The sequence below is a fragment of the Rhinoderma darwinii genome, chromosome 7, assembly GCF_050947455.1.
Source record: "Rhinoderma darwinii isolate aRhiDar2 chromosome 7, aRhiDar2.hap1, whole genome shotgun sequence".
Lineage (NCBI taxonomy): Eukaryota > Metazoa > Chordata > Amphibia > Anura > Rhinodermatidae > Rhinoderma > Rhinoderma darwinii.
This window is the reverse complement of record NC_134693.1, coordinates 63048588-63066784: the sequence shown is the minus strand read 5'-3', so window position 1 is coordinate 63066784 and position 18197 is coordinate 63048588. Positions and strand designations below refer to the sequence as shown.

At 39.9% G+C, this 18197-nt stretch overlaps 1 protein-coding gene across 1 annotated transcript; it reads left to right on the top strand.

Moving 5' to 3' along the window:
* The first annotated feature begins 9718 nt into the window (after positions 1–9718).
* On the top strand, positions 9719–16911 carry PTGS2 (prostaglandin-endoperoxide synthase 2). The gene is made up of 9 exons (XM_075832257.1): positions 9719–9830; positions 9916–10059; positions 11107–11250; positions 12258–12439; positions 12548–12631; positions 12751–12997; positions 13731–14017; positions 14169–14316; positions 15167–16911. The coding sequence occupies exons 1-9, from the start codon at positions 9758–9760 to the stop codon at positions 15571–15573; spliced, it is 1716 nt and encodes a 571-aa protein (XP_075688372.1). The 5' UTR covers positions 9719–9757; the 3' UTR covers positions 15574–16911.
* The last annotated feature ends 1286 nt before the right edge of the window (positions 16912–18197 follow it).

Below are 18197 nucleotides of genomic sequence, written 5' to 3'. Positions count from 1 at the left end.
CTGTGACCATCGTCGTTGGCGAGAGACCTCATCCAGTCTCTGCCTACCTGGACCTTGTGGATCTTCCTCATTTGCCTACTGTTTTGCTGGAGAGACCATTGATTGTTGCCTCGGTAGATGGACTGCCTTTGCCTGACCCAGTATTGTCTGTAACCAAGCCATTGAGACTTCAAGTGGGAGCTCTTTATTCTGAGATTATCTCCCTGTATGTCCTGCCCAAGGCTGTCAACCCCGTGCTGCTGGGTTTGCCTTGGCTCCGTCTTCACGCCCCAGTCCTGGATTGGAACTCCGGAGAAGTTCTTCAGTGGGGCCCCAAGTGTCTAGACCGCTGTCTGGGTCATGTTCATCCATCCCAGCCTTCTTCGCCTCAGTCATTGACAGGGTTGCCTCCTTGTTACTCTCAGTTCGCTGATGTCTTCGACAAAAAGGAGGCAGAGATATTGCCACCACATCGAGAATACGAATGTCCTATCGACTTGGTTCTTGATTCGTCCCCTCCTCGCGGTAGAGTACCCTCTCTCCTTGCCAGAGACCCAGTCTATGTCGGCCTACATTAAGGAGAATCTGGAGAGGGGCTTCATACGAAAGTCTTCATCCCCGGCCGGAGCCGGGTTTTTCTTTTTCAAAAAGAAGGATGGATCCCTTCAACCCTGCATTGACTACCGGGGTCTCAATCAGATCACGGTGAAGAACAGGTACCCCTTGCCGTTGATTTCTGAGCTCTTTGATCATATACGGGGGGGGCGAAAAAAAAATTCCAAGCTTGACCTGCGGGGGGGCTTACAATCTAATCCGTATCCGTCAGGGAGATGAGTGGAAGACGGCATTTAACACACGTGATGGACACTACGAATATTTGGTCATGCCCTTTGGCCTGTGTAACGCTCCCGCAGTATTTCAAGAATTTGTGAATTACATTTTTCGTGACCACCTCTATGTCTGTGTTGTGGTGTATCTTGATGATATCTTTATTTTTTCCCCAGATCTTGTGACTCATCAGGGCCATGTCCGCCAGGTGTTGCTTAGATTAAGAGAGAATCATTTTTACGCCAAGTTGGAGAAGTGCGTGTTCCAAGAGAAGTCTTTACCCTTTCTGGGCTACATCATCTCTGATCAAGGTCTCAAGATGGACCCTGAAAAGGTTACGGCTGTGCTGGAGTGGCCACGTCCCCAAGGCTTAAGGGCCATACAACGCTTCCTGGGATTCGCCAACTTCTATAGACTGTTCATTCCCAACTTCTCTTCTCTGACAGCCCCGATCTCCACCCTCACTAAGAAGGGTATGAATGCCAAGGTATGGACTCCAGAGGCGGAAATCGCATTTGAAACCTTGAAAAAGGCCTTCACGTCTGCCTCCATTCTGCACCATCCTGATATATCCCTACAGTTTTCATTACAGGTGGACGCCTCCTCTGTTGGTGCCAGTGCACTATTGTTCCAGAGGGGTTCGAAAGGCAAGACTGTGGTATGTGGTTACTACTCCGCGCTGTTTTCTTCTGCAGAGCGCAACTACTCGATTGGAGATCGGGAGTTACTGGCCATCAAGCTGGCTCTGCAGGAGTGGAGACACCTACTGGAGGGCGCAGCTCATCCTATCCTGGCCTTCACGGACCACAAGAACTTGACCTACCTACAGACGGCTCAACGGCTGAACCCTCGTCACGCCAGATGGTCATTGTTTTTTGCACGGTTCCGGTTCGAACTCCACTACCGATCTGCCGACAAGAATGTGAGGGCCGATGCCTTGTCTAGGTCATTTGAGACAGAGGACACTGTGAAGTCCCCACAGAATATTATCGATTCTTCCTGCATCTACTCTGTCAACCCTCTGCAGGTTAGAGACATTCCTCCAGGAAAAACTTTCGTACGGCTGGCAGACAGAGGAAGAATCCTTCGCTGGGGTCACAGTTAGAAGCTGGCAGGACATGCGGGTGCCTGCAAGACCCGACACCTAATTGCCCGTCAGTTCTGGTGGCCCACGCTGCCCAAAGACGTCATGGACTTTGTACGGTGTGTGCAGCCAACAAAGTTGCCCACTCCAGACCAGCCGGTCTGCTCCAACAACTGCCTGTGCTCGATGCCCCCTGGATTTTGTTACAGATCTGCCTCTCTCTGCGGGATGCAGTGTGATCTGGGTGGTGGATCGTTTTTCTAAAATGGCTCATTTTGTTCCCCTGACTGGTCTGCCTTCTGCCGCTCGACTGGCTCATCTCTTCATGCAACACATCTTCCGTCTGCATGGATTACCTCTGCATATTGTCTCGGATCGAGGGGTCCAGTTGACCTCTATGTTCTGGAGAGCACTCTGCGGCCTACTTGGTGTAAAGTTGGACTTCTCCTTAGCTTACCACCCTCAGTCCAATGGACAAGTTGAGAGGATTAACCAAATTATGGAGAACTACCTGCGGCACTTTGTCTCCAGAAGACATGATGACTGGGTGCAGCTGCTTCCGTGGGTGGAGTTCTCTTATAATAACCATACCAGTGAGTCCACCACCTCCAGTTTATTCTTCATAGTCTATGGCCAACATCCTCGAATACGCCTGCCCGGCTCTACTATGTCTCAGGTGCCTGCAGCCGACTCTACCTTCAGGAACTTTCTGCAGATATGGCAGCAGACACGATCTTCTATTCTGCTGGCGGTGGACCGCATGAAGAGAAAGGCAGACACTAGAAGACGAGAACCTCCCCAGTTTCTTCCAGGTACAAAGGTCTGGCTGTCTTCCAGGAATATCCGGCTGAAGGTGCCATCTTACAAATTTTCTCCCAGGTTCCTTGGAAGTGAGGGAGATCCTGGCCACCAGGAAAGTAGGAGGCAGGACGTTTTACCTGGTGGATTGGAGGGGATTTGGTCCAGAGGAGAGGTCTTGGGAGCCAGAGGAGAACATCGATGCCCCTGTCCTAGTGAAGAGGTTTCTTTCCCGCTCTGGTCCCAAGAAGAGGGGGCGTAAGAGGGGGGATACTGTTACGTCTATGGCCGGGGGTCGTCGTTCTGACTTACGCCTTGACGATCCCGGCCATGGATGTCTCTCTTTTTAGCGTTCGCTCCCTCCAGGGAGACACCGGCACTCCCTTCCGGGTCCTCGGACTGTGTCCACACCCCGCGTCGTGACAGTCTTAAAGTGAACCTTCATGACCTCTACACAGTGCCCGGAAAGGTCAAAATTGCTGTTTTGTTTAGAAGCACAATAAGACATATTTACTAATACCGTATTGATTTTCTATGTAGCATTCACTGAATACAGCAACTCGACACGCGTCATGTTAATGAATATGGCACAGCTACTGAGCTGCGACAGGTTTTACTGTTTTTTTTTTCCAAAACTTTGCAGGTAAGAAAAAATATAATTTAATGCTTAGTTTAATGTGGCATTCAGCCATTTTCAATACAATTGCATTACAAAACTGGTGTAATTACATTGATAAATATACCCGAATATGTTCTGTAAATATGTAACTTTTAATTTGCAGTCCCATTGAATTAGCTTTATAAGGTGATTACATATTGCAATTATTTTCTAAATAATGCAGCTTAAGGTGGATTGTATAGGAAAAAGCAATGTTTTATAATGTATTGTAGCAAGCTTTGTGTTGACTTGGTTACCATAAATACTCAAGTAACAACTGTATTATATAGATTTATCGAATGACTAAGTGTAGCATATGAGGTGTATTTTTTTTATTGGTTTACCTCGATTCATAAGTTCCTATGAGTACAAAAGATGATGTAAGTAGTGAACTTACAGGGCAATTATATCACATTATTTTTCCACCCACTATTGTTAAACTTTCCCTGCGAATTGTGGTATTTCATGTGTGATATTGATCTGGATTTCTAAATAAAACAAAGTTTTAGGGCATTTTAAGCAACTTCTCAATTGACTTTAACTACAGTTTTTTTTTAATTTTTAAGATGCAGATTTTTATTCTGTATACATAGAAGTTATATCTTGCCGTCAAAGCCGATTCTGACATTCAGGATCCAGCTAAAAATGATCACATCTAAGGCTTCGTTCACATCTGCGTCGGGGTTCCGTTCATCGGTTTCGTCAGACCTTTCCGTCAGAGGAACCCATGAAGGGAGACAAAACAGAAACCATAGACAAAACAGAAACGATAGGTTTCCGTTTGCATTACCATTAATTTTGGAACACCGACGCAGATGTGAACGAAGCCTAAAGTTTATCAACTTAGATGTGCTTGATATTAGCTAGATCCTTTATGTTTGAGCAGATCACGCATTGCAACTTTAGCTGGGGCAGAACAGAAAAGATCAACTCAAAGTATCTTTGTCTTAGTTTGACCTCAGTAGTTATTCCTTTAACAAGGACATCAAAGAGAGTGACATTCTGGGACGGAAAAGAATAAGGCTCTGTTCACACAGAGTTTTTTTTGGGGCTGATTTTGACACGGAAACTGCATCGTCATCAGTGCCAAAAAACGTCCGAAATCAATTGATTTCAATGGGAGGCAGAGGAGTTTTTTTTTCCCGGGCAGGTTTTAGCCGCTCGCAGGAAAAAAAAATCGGCATGTCCGTTTCCGTGCGTTTTTCGCAGCATTTTTTGCCCACAGTCCTTACATTAGCTGCAATGGCTGCGGATCAAAAACACAGCAAAAAACTGCGAAAATCCATGACAAAAAAGCGCAGGCATTTAAAAATCTGCCTCAAAATTCCATTAGGAATATACTCCGTGTTAACAGGGCCTTAGTCTGCATGGCGTAACTAGCTTAAAGTGTAGCTAAACGTTCAACATCATAGAGACATGTCAGAAGTTTGGATTGGTGGGGGTCCGAGCACTGAGACCCCCACCAATCGCTAGAACGAAGCAGCTGAAGTGCTCCTGTGAGCGCTCAGCTGCTTCGTTTCTGTTCGGCTCTTTCCAGAAAGCCGATGTATCAGTGTATGGGCTCATAGACTTTCTATTGAGTCCGTCCTCCGATACATTTATTTCCGGAAAAAACCGAACAGAAACAAAGCAGCTGAGTGCTCACTCGAGCACTTCAACTGCTTCATTGTAGCATTTGGTGGGGGTCTCAGTGCTGGGACCCCCACCAATCCAAACTTCTGACAAGTCACTATGACATGTCAGAAGTTTTTCGAACGTTTAGCTACACTTTAATATAAAATTTTCCAGAAAATTACACATCACCACTAGAGGGGCTCTTGAGCTTTGCTACGGGAAATTAAAAATGTACTAGAAATCCTATAGATTATAACATATGACGTCTAGGTCTCCTTTTCTTGCTTTGTCACATTTCTTACGTGTGATATTTTGTATCTGTAATTACATAGTTACATAGTTACATAGTTACATAGTTACATAGTTTGTACGGTTGAAAAAAGACACATGTCAATCAAGTAAATGCTTCCTCTGATCGTATAGAGCCACCTTCATGCTACTAATGATTAATAATAAACATTTTAAACATTGCTAAATTGTATATAGATGTATTTTCAGTCTTCCAATTCTCTTCTTTAGATCTTAGTGGGTTTAGTGTGGCTTGAATTATTGAATTAATGAGACGTGCACTAAATGGCACTAAAACGGTTTTTATCCATGTTTGTACACATGGATATATGGAAAGACGCCACAGTAATTTTATCAGTATAGGGTCTGACACAATTTTTGAGTGGATAGCGACTGCAGGTTTTCACTGTTATAACTCACTTTCACCACTTTACATAATTGAGTGGATTTTACAATTGTTGATCAGTAAAGCAGAATGCAGATGATATGTCTACTCTAATAGCTACAAGACTATAAAGCTGCATGATTGATATATATATGAGCCCTGTAAAATATGCCGGAAATGACCACTGATATGTACATCCAGATGTTAGCAGCTCATTATTTCCACTTGCTTCATTACCGGAAGCCCAATTGTTCCTATGTCTCCTCATGCTATACCATTACCACCCTAAGTGATAGGGAAGAAGCAGATGATCAAAGTTATGCTTAATCCCTTCTCGCCGACCCCACATGAATTAACAGGCTAATGGCATGATTCCTGCGGCAGAACCATTTAATTTATACACTTCCTTTGATGGCTTGGCTGTTACACAGCCCGATTCTGTACTGTGACAGGGAACTGAAATAAAAAGTTCCCTGTAACTAAAACACATTAACACAGCGCTCATATTGACAGATTATGTTTTCCCTACTAACCTGCACCCCTATTGTAAAATAAGTAAATAAATTAATTAATATAGTAAATTGTGAAAGAATTAAAATAATTAACACTTGCGTGACACAAACAAATTTTGGATGGGCAACTGCCTCTTAGGAATTAATATGTTCCTGTCACGCAGAATGTGCGTTACCCCAAATATACAACATTTACCCCAAACACAAATTTTTGTTTGTTCTACCCCGGTCTTCTCAGCTTTAGTAAAAATTCACAAAAAATTTTGTGTACCTGGATATTTATAACCCGTGTACAGAGGTTGTGTCTAAAGTTAAGATAGGGAGATATATTTAAAACTAAAATAGGGTCTTTGTTCTCGGCGCTAGAGCAATGTCATGCGTTACACAATTTACAAATATTTGACTTTGCACAGGAAAATTGGAGGATTCATTTTTGGGGTTAATATTATTCATTAAACAGGACATGAAAAAAAAACTTAGGAGAAAAATAACTTTTTTCCCTGTTCCTGATCTATTTTTTTTCTTACATAAGACTACCCTTGATGGCAGATGGTGGAAAGGAGGATTGGCAATGTTGGATTTCCACATGCCGATCCTTTTTTACCATAGGAGAGAAGCAGCTGCCAAAGTTTGGACTGGAGATTAAAGGTGATTAAAGGACATCTATGCTCTACACTCACCCTGAAAGAAGCCAATTTTTTACTTCAATGGTCTCCATTTGATGTATACGGCGGGAAAAGCTCCTAGAAAGTTAAACAGGGGCTCTGACAGATACCTAACTGTGCCATCCATCCCCCATAGCCTATAATGGTATCGTTTTTACAAATATGTCAGAAACACTTATGATCTCTTCCATGATGTATCGGCTAAACATATTCCAGTATAGCCTATGGGTGATGCATGTCACTGTTAGGCATCCGTTTAACACATCCATCACCCATAGCCTGCAATGACATGCGTTTAACGGATAAACCATGAAAAGCTACTGAAAAGCCCATGACGTATGCATTAACCAGATGCCTGGGACAGATGTCATACAATGGCATCCGTCACCTATAGGCTTCCATGTTTAAAAAACATAAACATTTAACGTATACGTTTTTTATTGTACGCCTCTGGACAGAATAGCATGGTCTACTTTGCTATTCTATCCAGCAAAAAAAGGTATACCTGACATATACCGTGGGACAGATACCAGTAGAGCAGTCTTTTGGCTTATGTCGGTATACTGGGAGCCTATGGGTAAGTTTGATTATTTGCCAGGAGTTTCCTAGACTCATACGTCAGACGTACAGGGATAACACAGTATGAAAGGGGCCTTAGCAGTCGCTATGAATCTTTTGCTTCAGATTCTCCAGGTAAGTCATCTGCTACCGGGCTTGGACTGGGTAATCAAAATAGAAAACTCCTTGCTGATACTGACCGCTACCAGGATCTGTCTCAGGTACCAGATTAACACTGTTGGTGTTACTTTCACTCCCATTTGACAAACTAGTGATGCTAGTGACAATGGTCAAATATCAGGTGTCTCTGAGAATTTCTCAGAAGGAGAATAGGACTACTAGGACACATGTCCACCTTGATAGGGGCCATCCATTGAGCAAAGTTGTACAAGATTTACAAATATTTATCCAGTTATGGGACATAAATTGAAAGTCCACTAGACAAGATCTGAAGAGCTGTTCCCTGCGTTTTGCAGGTGGTGGTGGTGGTGGTGGGGGGGGGGGGTCTTCCCCATATAGATGTAATTTACTTTCAACAAAGATTGCCAGTGGTAAGGTTTTCAATCACCTGAAACTTCTGGTTGGCTTACACCTCACAGCCATTGTTATGCCCACAAGAAAATACTGTTGGGCTAGGCATCAATAATACTAATCATGCCCTTCTGGCCAAAAGAGGTCCTGGTTGTTGATTTTTTTGGGAATTGTCAGTCAAGAATCCTAATTTAGGCCATTTTCACATGGCAGTATTTGATCAGTATTTGGAAGCCAAAACTAGGAGTGGAACCTACACAGAAAAAAAGTATAATGGAAAGATATGCACCTCTTCAATGTATTGTACCCACTACTACTTTTGGCTTCAGAATAATGGTTCAAAATACTGACCAACATACTGCCGTGTGTATGCGGACTTAAGATGGTTTTTAGACAAGGTGGTACAGAGAACAGTTGCCCGCTTCATTCCTAAGTTATCTTTTGAACCTCTTTAAAAGAGGAGGACAGGCTGCTTAGACTACATAGTTCTGTGTAATTTACGTTTGACAGAACAAGTCTTTTTACTCAGACAACAATCTTTTTATTTCCCTTGGGGGATAAAATAGAGGCTACAAGTTCTCCAAAATATGAATAGCCAGATGGATTACAGACACCATTTCTATACATTACATTACGAAAAGGAAGCAACTCCATCCAATGAGGCAGCTTTAGGTTGAAGTGCGCTCGTTATTTTACTCTAAAATAATCTTGTCCTTTAATAGCTTGTTACATCTCCTTCGTTTTTGTACTCCGGTTTTTAAGGAAAATAAGATTTGTACTTAACTGTAAATAAAGCTTTTTAAAAATGTATTAAATGTGTCCTTTTATTTCACATATTACATCTGGCTAACACGGTACTACACAATTTTTTACTGTACTATATATTGCACACGAAAGTCACTATGTTGAACGTCTAAACAATGTGATGTAACAAAATCTTGCTGCTCATGCCCAGCCCCCACTAAGGGGTGGATCACATTGAAGTTGATGCTTTATAAATGCCAGCAGTCAGAAAGTACTTTCAGAGAGCAGCAGACAAGAATACCGGAATATCTACACTTTCCTGCTATATCCACTGCTGGAATGATTATACTCAGACTTATCTTGAGTTCCCTCCTCATTTCTCCTTTTGCAGGTAAATGTACACATATTATTCTAAAGATCGTTATATTTGTTAAGGTGAACTTATTTTGTGAGTTATAACATGTAATAATGTGAATATTAATGAAACAATCGCTGACCTGGCTTAAAATATATGCTATAATATATTCGTTTTTTACCCCCCTAAAGTTTAACACCAGTAATTGATCATTTTTATTTTATAAATATTACTATTATTGATATCATCTTCTGTAGATCAAAGTACACTACAACCAAATAATAATTTCAATATAGTATAGTATAGCCGATCTCCCTATAGCTCTTCTATTTCAGAAATGATGGTTATATTATAAGTAGAAGAGACAGCCAGTCCATGTAAGTCTTTAATATACTGATGTAGCACAGCTGAGCTAGCCTGATCTAGTAGAGCTGAGTTTATTATCTGGCACATATCCCTATGATAGTCTATGTGTCTATCTGTGGTTTTCCACATGGCTGTTAACTCATTTGTCAGTGTAAATACATGCCCCAAAGAGTTCAAATGACAAAACCAGCTGAATGTTCTGTATGTAAGACGCTTTTTTTTTTTTTTTTTGTAAATGGAATTCAGTATAGTCATGAAATAACTCCTAGTGTGCTCAGCAGCTTTAAGTCTCGTATAATTTTAGATTGAATTATAATGTTTTATTAATATTTTTCTTTGATTTTCCAGCCAACCCTTGCTGCTCTAACCCATGTCAGAACCAAGGTGTGTGCATGACTATTGGCCAAGATCAATATGAATGTGATTGCACAAGGACAGGATATAATGGTGAAAACTGCACGACACGTAAGTAGCTCCACAACTCTTCCTTTTTTTCACTGTGTCATTGTGTAATGTAGAATGTAATCTCTATTCTTCTCCCTTTCTGCAGCTGAACTTCTAACATGGCTGAGAGTCACCTTAAAGCCCTCACCCAACACTGTCCACTACATCTTAACGCACTTCAAAGGCATCTGGAATATAATCAATAATATTTCATTCCTGCGAGATCGGATTATGCAGTATGTGTTAACATGTGAGTACATCCATTGTCCATGTTCTACAGTTCTTAGGCTAAGGCCTGATTCACACGAGCGCTGCGCATCTCGGACGTGAAAAACTGCAGTTTTTCACGTCTGAGGTGCATCCGTGCTCAGCGCTGCGGGATGTGATGTCACACATCCCCCATAGTTGAGTCTATGGAGGGATGCGTGATGCGTGAAAAGACAGGACATGTCCTATATTCCCACAGACCCTTCACACGGTCCGTTGAAACAACGGCTGTGTGAACGGCCACATTGAATTACATAGGTCCGTGGGACGGCCGTTGAAACTGCACGTTTGTGTGAATCAGGCCTAATAGTCAAATTCCAGTACTAGTTTCACAGGAAATTCCATTGTACTCTATATAGATACACCTTGAGATAACAATGTCATTTGTACCTGAATTCAGTTGTAAAGTAGATGGGAGGAGACTGTGGTATTTCTCTCCACTACATTGATAAGCTGTATATGAATATATAGTGTCAGATGTTTAGTTATTATAATGCCCAAGATAACGGTGTCATGTCATGCTTCAGAAATGATGAACGTCACTGCTGAAATATATTTACAGTTATTAATCTATATGACATAAATTTTTTTTATATGAAATACTATAAGGTTGAGGCTGGAAACATATTGTGATTATGGTTATGATAGCTAAATCTATAAAGCTGCCCTCACACATTAGGTGTTTTATCATTTAAAGTCAGATTTGACAACAATCTTGTATATGTGCCACCGGCAAACACCTCTGCTTGTTCACCTATTCCAAAGAATGAGCAGTATCAGAAATATCCATCAGTGAGCCACCGCTCCTCCCTCTGACATGTATGGTCATCTGAGCCAAATGTACAGGTTAATAGAGGGATTGTGGTTACAAGCCCCAGGTGTATAATAATAAGTAATCAGAGTTGATAAAAGTTGTTCCACTTACAATTACCTAAAGTCTTGGTCAAAGTAATATAATAACCATAATAACCAATATATTGCCCATGAATGTTTTCTTACATGATGATTATTTTTTCACTTCCTTTTACAGCAAGGTCTCATTTGATTGATAGCCCGCCTACCTACAACAGCCACTATGACTACAAAAACTGGGAAGCATATTCCAACGTTTCATACTATACTCGATCACTGCCACCAGTGGGAAAAGACTGCCCAACACCAATGGGAGTTAAAGGTATATAATCTGCCTAGAATATTTAGGTGTCAGCCCACTTATACCAATCTGTCTGCTGTCATAAAATGTCTTAAGTATCGAGTCTGTAAGTATTAATTGATTCAGCAAAGATTAAAGGCTATGTAAACCTTCGAATGTTTTTTTTTTTTAATAATAATGTCCATCAGTGTGCAACTTTATAATTAGTTTTTATAAAAAAATATTTTTACTTATTGAGATACAGCGGCTTTGTATCCTGTATACAGTGCAGATGTATCATGCACTAAGACCTGAATCCGTCAGGTCAGCAGCACTGACGGGTTCAGTGTCAGCGGGTCCTGCATGTCTCTGACACGCAGGATCCGCCTGTTATCCATCACATCTAAATTATGAACTTAGAAGTGATGGATAAAAGGAGGATCATGCGAGTCAGAGACACGCAAGACCTGCTGACACAAACAAACAGTCCCGCGGAACTGACGGATACAGGATTCAGAGTAAGATACAACTGCTCTGTATGCAGAATACAGAGCAGCTGTACCTCAAAAAGTAAAAATAATTTTTAATAAAAACTAATTATAAAGTTGCACAAAACACACTGATAGACATTTTATTAAATGTTTTAAAAAAATTGCTTTCGAAGGTTTACATAGCTTTTAAACACCATCAAATTACCATTTGTGAGACTGCTTACTATATGACATCACTTTGTAACAATAAACCAGTGGGGATTTGTAATGACACACAAATACAGCAACTCGATATCTACATTTGATATAGAACTAATTGTCATGCAGGGGATCTATTGGAGACATGAATATGGCTGACGTATATACTAGTCATGCACCGAATTTTACAATTATCCCTTTTTTTTTTTTGTATGTTACTTTTCTTAAGTGATTCTGTTTCAATGTATATAGGATTACCACGCTCACACGCTCACAGCCAGCATAACCATTTCTGAGGCAGGAGTTCTGTTTATTTATTGACGGTTTCTTAACTCCCCATTCCTATCGCTTACATTACAGGAAGGAAAGAACTCCCAAGTGTCAAGGTGGTTGTAGAAAAGTTGCTACTGAGAAGACAGTTTATACCTGACCCACAAGGAACTAATGTAATGTTTGCATTCTTTGCACAACATTTTACACATCAGTTCTTTAAAACTGACGTCAAGAGAGGAGCTGCCTTTACGAAAGCTCTAGGGCATGGGGTAAGAGAATATTGGCTCGTACTTCATTTGCTTGTGTTTTAATAACATTATTTGTAACCTCTAAATATGACAGTAAACTGATTCTAAATATAATTGTAAATTCTACAGGTTGATTTATGCCATGTCTATGGAGAAACTTTAGACAGACAGCACAAGCTACGTCTCAAGAAGGATGGAAAGTTAAAATACCAGGTAATATTTCGGTGACCATTGTGGAGTTTTCTTTCTTTAACGGAAGGGTACCAACAATTTTGTCCACGACTGTATATATATATATATAAATTCATCATATATTTATATTTTTATTATAGATTATTGATGGCGAGATGTATCCTCCAACAGTGAATGAAACGGCGGTTGACATGATGTATCCACCACATGTGCCAGAGCATCTTAAACTTGCCGTTGGGCAGGAAGTGTTTGGTCTTGTTCCAGGTCTGATGATGTATGCTACAATTTGGCTAAGAGAACACAATCGAGTCTGTGATGTTCTTGTGCAGGAGCATCCTGAATGGGACGATGAACGTTTATTCCAAACTGCAAGACTTATTTTGATTGGTGAGTACAGAAGAGACTGTTATGTGTGGAATTAATATCATTAGGTCTTTTCAATAATATAATGTCCACAAATTGATAATCAGGTTACAACGTGTGTTGGGTAATGCATCAGGGAAATGACCATTTATGAGTCCCACTCATAACTATGATTAGAAAAGATGCAGTTGCCTGACCAAGGTGGCATGGTGGCAAATTGATTGATTTTTTTCACTCTTGTCGTAACTAGCGTTAATGTAAAGATGATAGAATTTTGGTTTAATTTCTTGAAATAAAGGCCATTCTTTAAGAAGTTCCATTAAAAAATGTTTTAGAAAATTACTTTCAAGTTGTCACAAGTATTGTGGCATAATCTCTAACAATATGGAGGGTCCCAGCAAGAAAGTCTAAATGTCCATCTCCCCATGATCACATCAAACAGATGTAGCCATCTTTATCTTGAGTTTTAACCCATTAAATACACAGTGGCAAGATCCTTTATCTTGACAACGACTTTTCAATGGGGTTTTTTGTGTGATATCACGCTGCAGCAAGTTATCAGAGTCAAGATAAAGATGGCTACATCCGTACCACACTGCACATAACCTTTTAAAGGATAGTGAATATTATAATACTCATTTTTTAGATACCATCCCTGTTACCAAAAAGTTAAAAAAAAAGTCCAAATTTTACAGAATTGCATTATTCATTTGTACACTTTGGAGTATAATGTATCTATGTTATTTTCTTATTAAAGGTGAGACCATCAAGATTGTAATAGAAGATTATGTGCAGCACCTAAGTGGATATCACTTTAAACTGAAGTTTGACCCAGAGCTGCTGTTCAACCAGAGATTCCAATATCAGAACCGAATTGCAGCTGAGTTCAACACCCTGTACCACTGGCATCCTCTTCTGCCAGACACTTTCCAGATAAATGACAGGGAGTACAACTATCAACAATTTCTATATAATAATTCCGTCATGCTTGAACATGGAATATCACAGATGGTTGAATCTTTTACCAAGCAAACTGCTGGAAGGGTAAGAAACATTATCTTATTCTATCTTAAACTACATATATGGCTATATATATATATATATATATATATATATATATATATATATATATACACACACAGCCACTAACTGTCATTGACCCTAATCTATTTGATTTCTCTATTCCATTAAATAGGTGGCTGGTGGTAGAAACTTCCCTGCAGCTGTGTTTCGAGTGGCCATGGCTTCCATAGAGCAGAGCAGAGAAATTAGATACCAGTCCCTCAATGAATACAGGAAGCGTTTTATGCTGAAACCTTTCAAGTCTTTTGAGGAGCTGACTGGTAAGATTTCACAACGTCTTCTCTATGTTACTGAAGGGAGCTGCTCAGGGGGTAGGGTTAATCGAAAGGCTTTTGTTTAATTTCATAAGTCACGGGGAGTCCTAGTTCTTACCAAACATCATTGTTAAGAAGTGACAGCGTGTAGTGAAAACAATAATGCTGAACTCACAGACACGCACAATAGATTACAAAGTACGGCTTCCTCACAGATTAACCTTGTGTTTACCAATCCGATGACTCCATTAAGAATTCATATGCACTAAAGAACTCTAGGCCTTCAACCAAAGGAAATTAATTAAAAGCTAACAGCACTATCTTGCATCATGCTGGATATTATAGTATACATCAAGTGTTTTCCTGATGTTGGGTCATCAGTAAATCCATCTACAGGTAGTTTTATGGTTATTTAACATTGATACAAGGTTTTTTTTAGAACACTTGTATATCTTTGAACTTTTATGTACCCTTAATTACGAAGATATTCTTGTTTTTGAATAAGAAAGAGTTAATTATATAGGCTATGTTGTGCAACAAGCAATTCCATTGTATGAGGTGTCTTGTTGCACTTGCCATCTTGTTGAATTGAATGTGTGGCATGTTGGAACTGTTGACTTCATGAGAAACCAGATTTACAAGGCTGCTTAAATAATGTAAGACCGCTTCAGGGAACAACATTATACTTCAGGTGGTTTTCAGTGCTGGGAAAAGACACCTTAAAAACAGTCAGGCAAACATTTTAAAATTGTATACCAAAGTATCTGAAATGAGGAGCTTCAACTTAATGAAATACAATTATGACTTGTAATAAACTTTGGTCAAACTCTGAGCTAACAATTTATTTTAATTCTAGGAGAAAAAGAAATGTCTGCCGAACTTGAAAAACTCTATGGAGACATTGATGCTATGGAGTTCTACCCAGGACTCTTAGTGGAAAAGCCACGTCAAGATGCCATATTTGGAGAGACCATGGTGGAAATTGGTGCTCCATTTTCCTTGAAAGGTCTCATGGGTAATCCAGTTTGTTCTCCTGAATACTGGAAACCTAGTACTTTTGGGGGAAAGGTTGGCTTTAACATTGTGAACACCGCTTCTTTACAAAAGCTCATCTGCCAAAATGTTAAAGACTGTCCGTTTGTCTCATTTCATGTTTTAAAAAGCAATCCCAGTGAGTCAACCACTATTAATGCAAGTTCAAACTCTGCACTGGAGGAAGTAAACCCGGCCGTACTACTGAAAGAACGCTCATCAGAACTGTAAGGGTTAGGAAGCCCAACCATCAGCACTGACGATTGCTAAGCATTGTTACAACATGTATTGTAACTGAAATGCAAGTGGCCAAATAAGTGTCTGTAGATTTAATGTACAAAGCGTTTTTGTTTCCTTTTACACGTTGTATATGTGACAGTTCACATTACATACTGAGTTTTTTTATATTTATTGTTTGCTTTTCAGATTATTTATTGTTACATGATAAAGACATTATTGAATGTATCTTTAGAAATAACAAGACAGGAACCTTTATGTTACCTCCAAGCTTGGCCTTGTGTCAGATAGAGGTAGATTATTGCCAAAGTCCAAACTCATAGGCTACTATTTTCCAATAAAGCCATGGACAAATTCCACATGGTCTGTTATAGTGATACTTCAGTAGGACATATCCACATCTATCACTAGAATACATTGTGACACAGTTATGGCTGTTATCCAGCTACATTTATGAATTGTATTGTCCGTTGAATTACCAGCCATAAGTTGGTGGAATAAGCATGAATGGTTATGCCCATAAGGCATTTTGGTCATGCGGCTTACGCAATGACTATTATTTCAAGGATAGATAATAAAACATGGGTGTTTTTCTTTATTTCTATTAGGAATAATTAATATTTTGTATCCTAATGCTGATACATTACTTGAATCTTGTGCTGCTCTGGACTTTGGTATGTCTTAGGCAATATGCTGATATGCTGTTTTTTTATTTATCATGGGACCCCAGCACTGTAAACTTTTTTTTTATTATTGTGCTTCAAGTAAGGACACAGAAATGTCAAAATAATGGATTATGTAAACGTTACTTGAATTTCCATTGTCGATTTTAACAATGTTCCAGATCATATATATGTTCTATATATATTCAATCTTCTTCCTGCAATTCTGAATGTCCTTACAAAGATTTACCTCTCTTAGGTGCCCCATCTAATGTCACCCTGTTGTCAGTCTTTTAAATGCAATCACCTTTCATTAAATATATTTAAATATCATATTTATTTAAGTTGGAAACAGTTAATTTAATATTTTTATAAGGAAGACTTTATTATGTTTAATTTATGTTTATAAATATTGCACTGATAAATATGTTGATCTTGATGCAGGGACAGTGGCCTCATGGTAAACGTCTACCGGGCTAGATGGCTTCTCCAGTGCTGGTCACTGTATTTCAGGCTCCAAAATTACACAGCAGAGGATGCAGAGCTAAGACTCTCACGTCTTTCTGTGTAATTGTAGAACTATGGCAGAGTACAAATTTTATATCTTTTATATGGAGCTTTTTTTTTTTTAAGTTTGTTGTGTTATTTGTGAAATATTTATAGTAACTTATTCTGGTGTTTGATGTTTTGTATGTTTCTTTTTTGTAAATGAAATTATTTGAATAATAAAATGATTTGTATATTTTAACACCTTGGTTTGATTTGTTTTTGTGTGTTTGCTTTGGGTGTTAACAATTAATGTTGCCCATACAAATTAGATTAATATATTTGGAGAGGTCAGGGGAGATGGCTGATACCCAAAGGAACAATTGTCTGAGTGCTGTCTTGTGTGTATATAGGCAACCTATATGTGAAAGCAGGTAAAAACCCTTTCAGTATAATACAAGATGTAATGCCCGTAGTCTATGACCGCCAGCATTGAAACTCCGCCAGCATCTCCCTTCCCAGGGACGCCAGTACGCTCCGCTCTCTGCCTCCTCCTACCCCAGACTGTGCCCGTAGGGCGCGCGTGCCGGTGCTTGTTCTTAATCTCTTCGGGACTAAGCCATTTTTTGATTTTTGATTTTCGTTCTTCACTCCCCGCATTCCAAGATCCATAACCTTTTTATTTTTCCGTCAATAGACTGGTTTGAGGGCTTATTTTTTCCAGGACGAGCTGTAGTTTTTGATCCTTTTGATCACTGTTTATTCAGCTTGTTTTTTTTAGAGCTAAGCTGACCAAAAAACTGAGATTTTGGCATTAGTCATTTTTATTTTTTACGGCGTTCACCGTGCACATTAAATAATGCAGCAATATGACTTTTGTTTACTTTTTTACATTACTTTAGGGGGGAAATGGGCAAAGGTTTTTTTTTTTTTTTACTTTTAATATTTTTTTTTTTTTATTTACTACTAAACTCTTTTTCCACTTTTTTTTTACAAACTTTATTAGCCCCCTTAGGGGACTTGAACCAGCGATCGTTATTGCAGTATATCATAGTTTTTACAGAGGCAGAGTGAAGGCAGCCCTGGGACTGCCATAACAACTGTCATCACCCCCCAGGGAGGTCGATGAGCTGTTGGAGGGGGCCACCCCCCACTTTTCAACGCCTCAGATGCAGCGCGCTCCAAAAATCACCCCCCGCACCCGGACATAATGTAACCTGTATCTGTGACATCTCAGTATCTGTATCGACTCCTGTGTCCGTGACAACTCCTGAATCTGTTCCCAGTGTCCGTGACGTCTCCAGTGTCCGTGATGTCTCCAGTATCCGTGACAACTCCAGTGTCCGTGACCAGTTCAGATTCTGAGAGTCCGGCTCAAGCCAGCTTCTGATAATCCAGCACAAACCAGCTTCTGATGATCGAGCACAAACCAGCTTCTGATAATCCAGCACAAACCAGTTTCTGATAATC

What these genes read in the sequence shown, in the direction of transcription:
- PTGS2 (XM_075832257.1), top strand. Translation starts at nt 9,758, where the DNA reads ATGACTATTGGCCAAGATCAATATGAATGTGATTGCACAAGGACAGGA. An exon ending in CGAAAGCTCTAGGGCATGGG is followed by an intron (nt 12,440 to 12,547) that starts GTAAGAGAATAT and finishes TAAATTCTACAG; the next exon opens with GTTGATTTATGCCATGTCTA. An exon ending in CCAAGCAAACTGCTGGAAGG is followed by an intron (nt 14,018 to 14,168) that starts GTAAGAAACATT and finishes TCCATTAAATAG; the next exon opens with GTGGCTGGTGGTAGAAACTT.